Source organism: Paramacrobiotus metropolitanus, unplaced genomic scaffold, assembly GCF_019649055.1.
Source record: "Paramacrobiotus metropolitanus isolate TYO unplaced genomic scaffold, Prichtersi_v1.0 Parri_scaffold0000018, whole genome shotgun sequence".
Taxonomy (NCBI): domain Eukaryota; kingdom Metazoa; phylum Tardigrada; class Eutardigrada; order Parachela; family Macrobiotidae; genus Paramacrobiotus; species Paramacrobiotus metropolitanus.
Genome location: NW_026570238.1, coordinates 1,203,331 through 1,211,280, shown reverse-complemented (window position 1 = coordinate 1,211,280; position 7,950 = coordinate 1,203,331). Strand labels below are relative to the sequence as shown.

The 7,950-nt window shown below is 39.4% G+C and overlaps 1 protein-coding gene across 2 annotated transcripts; it reads left to right on the top strand.

Moving 5' to 3' along the window:
- Positions 1-2,791: 2,791 nt before the first annotated feature.
- Positions 2,792-6,685, top strand: LOC129585700 (sequestosome-1-like). 2 transcript variants are annotated; one of them, XM_055478492.1, is made up of 6 exons: positions 2,792-3,069; positions 3,153-3,421; positions 4,162-4,269; positions 4,469-4,678; positions 5,644-6,135; positions 6,193-6,343. In XM_055478492.1, exons 1-6 carry the CDS (start codon positions 2,919-2,921, stop codon positions 6,208-6,210), a joined length of 1,248 nt encoding a protein of 415 aa, XP_055334467.1. In that variant the 5' UTR covers positions 2,792-2,918; the 3' UTR covers positions 6,211-6,343. The 2 variants fall into 2 exon arrangements, with proteins under 2 accessions (XP_055334467.1, XP_055334466.1); XM_055478491.1 differs by having other exon boundaries at positions 2,793-3,069; positions 5,644-6,106; positions 6,193-6,685.
- Positions 6,686-7,950: the final 1,265 nt, after the last annotated feature.

Genomic DNA, 7,950 nt, shown 5'->3' with positions numbered 1-7,950 from the left:
AAACTTTGACAAACTTTCGTAAAACAAAATTGATTATTATCATACGAAGTATGTGTAGTAACAGTATGACTTTTAAAACATTTATTCCTAGCTTTCCGATAATACCGCGCTTATTACATTTTGGAAACTAACTTATCGACTAAAACAGATTCAACGAAATCTATTTTAAATCTTTTACGAAAGACGCACTTACCAAAAATGTTGTTATTGTATCTGCTGGCAGATACGTTACAGAGATACTTGAGTATGCATCCAACATCACTAATTGGAAGATGCCAGATAGTGAAGTTAGCTCCAGTTTTTTTGTTCATCCAGTTTTGAATACGTACTCTATTAAGACTTGCTGGTGGTCGCGATTAGAATGATAGCAAAATCTTTTAGTTCCTGCTTTTACACTTAGATATAATAATTATATGAAGTTAGATATAATATAATATAGTTAGATATAATATATGAAATGAATTTATAGAAAAAGCGCTGAATTAAGTACATCTCCTTCTTGTGACTGGAAGTCTGTACTGGATGATATACGCGTACTGTACTCGTACTGTAATTTGTTGTTTGCTTTCATACTGTCGACTGCACGAATTGTTACGTAAGTATCTACACGCCTTTTTTGAATTGCGCAAAACTGCAGCTTTGTTCGTGTGAAAAATCCGTAATATTACAAGATTCTGTGTATTTGGTATAGGAGTTAATTTTTACTAATAATTATTGTGAGGAGGTCACATTACTGGTACTGCGCGTGTTTGCTCGCTGGACTTCAGTGCTGATCTGTCATGGTAAATTACTCGTACATCATCTGCGGCTTGCACTTTGTCAGTTTCTGGCTGTATCCTTACAGTTACTAGCAGCTTTGAGTCTTTGACTATGAAGTATTCTTGGTCAATGTTTAGCAAGTACCCTGTCACTTTCCGGTTTCCATGCATGGTCCAAGGGTTTATGAAGCCCAGCGGTCAGAACGGTTGAGCAGGTAGTTCTGAAGGGCGTTTTGGTATTTCTGTTCCCTTACAATCCTCCATTAGATATAAATCATGTCAATTTAGTGTGATCTTCTTTCCCGAGATTTCAGGGGGAAACTGGATTGGCGTTATTTAGTACTTAAAATTCAGCTTATGCGGAAGTTAATTTCATAGAATTACTTAAGTAATTTTGAGCGTGTTGCTGTCTGTCCGAGTCAAATCAAGTTCAATCAGCAGCGGCTACTGATCAAACATCAGTTTAGGACAGTCAGTAGTGAATAAAATTACTAAGACGATGATGATGAAACTGAATTTTATAGACTGTATAATTTACTCATTTTCAGTATTTAAGTACTCACCTAACTGGTCGTTCTGACATTTCTCAAGAGGATCTGCTGACGTACCTCGAGGACTCTAAATTTTTTTCATGCGTTTCAAGATTTTTCCTAGAAAACAGAATGATCTATAACCATTACATGGGAAAACAATAGGCATATAATTATATCGGTAAAGTCCAATGTATATTTTTATTATTACTTTAAATTTCGAATTTCGCGTTCAATTTTCAACCACTTTTTGATTCAAAAGTTTCTATATAATTATGTAAACACATCGGCTAGGTATGTACCTAATACTCATAACGGTCCTCATACTCATAATCCTACTCCTATTTCATTTTCATATCGGCTCTCATAATCATAATCATACTTTTGTCCTACCGGTCATCATACTTTTGTTCATAATCATAACTCATACCTTTGCCACTACTCATACCAGTGTAAATGCATTATATTACTTGATAAATAATGTACTTAATTTTAATATAGTAAGTAATAGTCTGTGTTAACTCTACGGCTTCCTCTCTTGCTTGATGTTGCTAACCGCGACCTTTCGTTAACATAAAGGCTGGAATCTGTGTATTGTAGCGAGCCCAGTTACTGTACATGGTTTTCAGATATTTGTATGATGTATCGTTTCAACTTACACCAGTTTAAAAAATGGACAAAAGTGGAGAATGGTAGGTTTTCGTACTCAGTCCGTATTCTCAGTTTTTTATCACTTAGCTTTCATTATCCAGTTTAAGTTTACTGAATTCATTTTGTAGTGTAGTCATTTTCTGATAAAGTGATTTTTTTCTTCAATTTCGGATGAAATAATTTTTACAAGTGGACGATAGTGGACGATTGAGTAGGCTATCGTGGTTTTTATCGCATATACTAGTAATATTTTTGACACGCTAGTGAGCAGTACGAGTAATGGCAGAGGTATGACTTATGATTATGAACAAAAGTATGATGACCGGTAGGACGAAAGTATGATTATGATTATGAGCGCCAATATGAGTATGATTTTTGAATTAGTAGTAGGATTATGAGTATGAGGACCGTTATGAGGTACATACCTAGCCAAACACATCATGTACGGCGACCTGTACTTACGTCAATCAACCAACTAACATACTGTTTTCAGTGAGGCAGTGACTTCTTCTCTTCTGTTAACTTCTGTTTATTGCGATGCTGCAAACTTTCCACACATTTGTTTTATTTTACATTGTTACTGTTATTTAACTTCTTTTTTTAAACTACCCTATAAGATTGTGGCATTAACGAAGTAATGCCTCTACCAGGCTAAGAGCTCTGGAGAGTAACCTTCTTCTTGTACAGTGGACGCTGTGATCGAGTCTTGTCAGCTATGAGATACAGTGAGTACTTACTACTTAGTGAGTCGACTAACTGCCCCAGTCCGTACCGAATCGCTCTCGCGTCGAACACCGCTTCGACTCCTACTTGGCAACATGCGACAGAGCATGTGATCTTTGCGGAGCACTCTGAGACCAGTTTGTTTGTGTTTCCAGTTTTCATGGGCAGTCGAAAGTTCAAAACGATAAAATTTATTGGTTCCGAATTATTGTGATTCATTTTGTAAAGAAACTTGATAAAGCTGAAAAAAAATAAAATGTTGCTGCCAGTAAAAGTTCATTTTGACCAGGGGCAGAGCATTCGACGTTTCAATTTGTCCGTAGAGAGCTGCAGCAATCTCTACCAGCAACTGCGCTGGAAAATCTCGGAAGTTCTGGGTCACGATGCATTTCACCTGTTTTGGAAAGGTAAGAAGCAGAAAATGGTTAGCATGCCATTGAACAGCTGGACTTAATACAAATTTTTGAATACGGGTATTTTTATGTGGTAGATCTGGAAGGTGACCGCGTTGCCTTAGAATCTCAGGACGAACTGGAAGTGGCCGTCTTTGCTCAGGGCATCGATATTCTCAACTGGAATCCCAAGCCTTCGGATGGAGGCTTCGTTCGGGTTTTTGTGGAAGCCAGTGCACCTGTTAACCAGGTGAAAGGGAAAGATTCTAGTGAACAAACCGAGAATATCAGCGGTCCTGTCGGTGAGCATCACATTGGCGTCATTTGCGATGGATGTGATCATCCGATTGTGGGAACACGCTATAAAGTAAGGCTTCTGATGTGTCGGAACTGACTTAAATCGGGAAAAAATTATGGAGAGTAGAGAATAGTCATATTGACTTCGTTCTGTTTTCCGCACAGAGTCTGTGGTCGGCTGTAGCGATTTTGCCCAGCTTCCTTTTGATTTGTGCCATTTGCCACTTTATCCGGTTTAATTTTTTTGCTGGAAGTTTTATTTTACTAGCCGCTTGCCCATTGCATAATTGTTTTTGTAAGTTAAAGATGATTGGAGACATTTTCTGTCTGCGTACTACTTACGTGAATTGTCTTGTTATTAATTCATTAACGGATTTATTTAACGTGGCTGAAGTAATTATGAGCAAACTTGGAGCCGAAGGGCACAGAATGCCGTGCGGCATTCGCAACCTATAAAGCACCTCGTAACGTGTTGTTCGTATGATCTTCATATTTTCTAGCCGAGCGATGATGTCATGGCAAAGCGTTTTACCGATTCAGCTTGAATGGTGTTTCTGAACGTTTTGAATGCTTTGCAATAATAATCGTTGCATTGCATAAGTCAAGGGTTTCAGCACCGTTTTGTTAATTTGTAGTTTGCACCTGAAATATTGTTTTGCGTTTGCAATTTTGAATTACGTTGTAGTATTGTAGTCCCTCTATTTACTGAGGAATAGTTTTTCCTTATTTCGTTAGAGAGATAAATTTACACCCTCTGCAATTTTTTTAAAGGCTTTTTACCCCTAAAATCAGTTATGCTTTTTGTTGCAGTGTCTTATTTGTCACGATTACGATCTGTGTGTGAAATGTGAATCGAGAGGACTTCATCAGGAGCATGACAGCATTGCTATCCGGAAATCACTTGGACATGGTTGGCGAGTAAGTAGCGTAAAGTTGGTGTGATCACATACCGATTGATCGTTGTGCTACTTGTAATACTGTGGCGACGTCACTTCTTGGTTTTTGTGGTAAATGGACTCACAGTGTCACACCGAATGGATCAATATTAAATTTTCACTACTCGTACCCATTGAACTGATTACCACACAAGGGGTCATGTGCGCTTTTATTTTGGTAGAAACTGTTTGCGCTGCGCCATGCGGGTTATGGGAACCCCTCTGCGGCCAAATCTGTGCCGATGACGCTTATCTCTCCGATGGAGATCATCGCTGAGCGCGAGGAAAAGCCAAACAGATCCGTCTGGTCACGCGGTGGAGGACCCACGGTGGAGCTGGATGTAAACATTAATCAGCCCCTGGAAAGTCTGCTAAAAGATGTGCATAATCAGGTAACAAAACCGATAGGCTTTACTTTTGTTATAATGCACACCAAAGTTTTATAGTTAAAAGTTAAAGATCATAGCATCTTTTGACCACGCCGTTTTCTTCATGGCATAACAGTCAGTTAAAAAGGTGTTGCATGTAGAATTTCGTTCTACGGTTTTTGCACTCACATTTGGTGTGAAGGTTTTTCCCCCATATTCTAACATAAAAAACGCGCACTCACATTATTTGGTAGTTGCTGAAGTCTAAACATTAAAAGAACATACCTACTGTACTAGGGTTTATTAACTGGAGCAGATTCCCAAGCGAACATATTATGTACGAACTTGCAATTATGGCCGTCCATTCAGTTCATGACAGTCCGAGAGTGCGAGTACGCTTTATAGAATGTTATTACGACTTCACTGTTCACACTTTCTCACGACCTATTCGATATAATTTTCGCACATAAAATAATTTCTGTTTAACGTTGGACAGTTATTCGCTACCAGCATGTGTTGTTGTTATATCAAAAATATAACTTTTATTTCCCATGGCGCCATCAGAGAGATATTTTTTAACCACATGACGAACATTTGATGGAAAAGTCACAAGTGCATACTTGTCGCAGTGGAAGAAGCCGTGGTTTGTGGTTGATTTCGATTCGTAACAGCATTCGTTGAAGTACAGAATCTGCGGATTAGTTTCTGGTTTACATAGTATCTCTACGTGGCAAGACCATGCCACAATAACGCTTGCAACGCACTGAAAAAGCTGCAGTAATTGGTTAGAGTATAACACAAACATATCTACCTACATCGGTTGTGCGAACGCAAGCAACCCGTGTTAGGTAATTGCGATTTCGTTGTAAAGGTAAGTTACTGCTTGTCCTTTCCTTGCGCTTACCGGTGGATATTGTCTCAGTTTAAGTGTACAGTATTCTTAACCGTATTCTTCATAACGTTATTGAATCTCGCCGAATCTTTTCTAGGTGCAAAAAGTTTTGAAAGGATTTCTGCCAACTCCCATTCCTGCTGTCGTGCCCGAGGCATCTGCACCTGTCGCCATCCCGACTGAACCCGAGCCGATTCCGGATCAGTCTAACCGAGAACTTGCGGAAAGCCAGCAGGAAAGCGTTGTAGAGGAAGTTAGTCACACAGTGATCACAACTGGCGGCAACCATCTCGAAGTGCTGCACGAGAGCGTTGTGGAACAGGCGTTGCCCAAAGTGGAGGAGCGCAAAGCAGTGGAAAGTATCTATCCACAATTGCATACAGCGTCCGAAGAGGCCCAGACAATTAGTGTGGCGGAATCACGGCGAACGGCGTCGCCATCTACTAGCGCCTGCCTGGATTCGGATTCGGAAGTCGAAAATGGTTGGTCATATGTTTCGGCCCAGGATACCGCTGTTCTGGAAAAGAGCATGGAAGAGGTGTGCAAGGAACCCAGCCCAAGTAAGCGAAGTGGACGTTTATACAAACTGGTAGATTTACTTACTGTTCTCAAGATTTGACTGGGGTTGAATGATTGATTGTTGCAGGTGAACAGATTCAGATAGCCCTGCAGGCTATGGAGGAAATGGGTTTCAAAAACGAAGGAAATCTGCTCCGGGCATTGTTGGAGAATTTCGATGGGGATATTGGCAAAGTGTTGGATACCATCCATTACGGCGATAGTTGAATTACTCACTTGTCAGATATAATTCTGTATGTATGGGCTTTTTGACCTTTTTGGGGTTTTTATTCACAGTGGATAACGGCTTTATTTGGGTCAGTTGCTGCGCTTGCGACTACCATTTCATACACTTGTATTGTAAACGTCGATCATATAGAGGCATTCATTTTCAAGTTTTAAACTTTTTCACGAAGCTTTAAGCAATGCCTCGCACGCTGAACGCTTTATTTTTCAGCTTTTCCATTTTTTAGGTCTGGGCAGTTATATTACTCAATTGGTTTCTTATTGATTTGTAAATATACTGATGAAAATGTACCTGGTTGTGCAAAGGTCTGCTTGAATAAATCTCATCTACTGGACTGCTCGTTTCTCAAACGTATTTGTCTTTCTAATTGCGCAGTCTTTTCTATAGTGTCAGCCACATATGCCTAACATTAGAGTACGTTCTGAATCTGGTCGGCTACTAATACGTACCAAATCGGTTTGGAAAATATTTTATGGAAAGCACTCTGAAACTTGAATCAATTTAAATTTGTGCGATTCTCGAACAAACAGAATTTCCCGTTTTACAAAATACAGCAACTTAAACGAAAAATTTATCATTCAAGCCGCTAAGCCTTGTATTGTAGCCATACAAATGAGATCTGTGTACATCTCATTGGCGCTTGTTCTACCGGAAACATCTGAATGTGTACTTGTACAAAATGACCAGTTCTAACGTGGATTTTCTGGACTTCTGAGATTGTCTGAATGTTCTGAAATCATTCTTGCTCTTGCCCTTGCCCTTGCTCTTCCCCAAAGACTTTTCAGCTGACTAAAAATGTTTGTGCACTTTGACAATCGCGCCGGTATCGGTTAACATGTTCGCAATTGCATAACTGACTTTTGGGTAATTCGCTAACTCGTAACATCACCGACGAACCATCAAACCTCGTTTTATCGTGGTACGGGTGGATTAACCCACTCCCACTCCACTAGGGGCAGCTTAGAAGTTGCCGTTGTAGTATTTTTGAAGCGTGTAACCCAAAATATAATCTTCGATATTCGTGCTGCAGATTAATTAAATTTGTCACGTAAAACGTACGATAGGTAAATATAAGTGGTAGAGAAAAATAACTGCCAAATCAGCGGCAGCGTAGCGATGCGGCGATGCCCCATCAATTTACTCCCTTTACCGTTAGCTCGCAATAGCCATTTTACGCATAGATAATGTTCTTCTCCTAGTACAACAATCAATAAAAACAAATTAATGCTCATTTTTCTCGTTTAGTACACTTTTGAGTAGACAAATCAGCAGCAGGCAGTCATTAGGTTTGGAGATCTAGAATGTCCACTGCTGACTATTCAACATGGTGTGATGTGTTCTAAAAAACACTAAAAATTTACATATGTTACCCAGCACCCACTATGTATTCCACCATATAATTATTATGTAATTGTAAAACAATAATTCATATGGTTGCACGGCGCCCGTGCACATTTAATTCGTAAACTGTAAATTCGGCAAAACAGCAATGAGTACAACTGCGGATGATTATCTGTATCGAGTTAAAGCCGAGCAAAAGTAATTCGTGATTGAATAAGCCACATCAGAAACAATAAGTTCGTACTATTCAAATGTTAA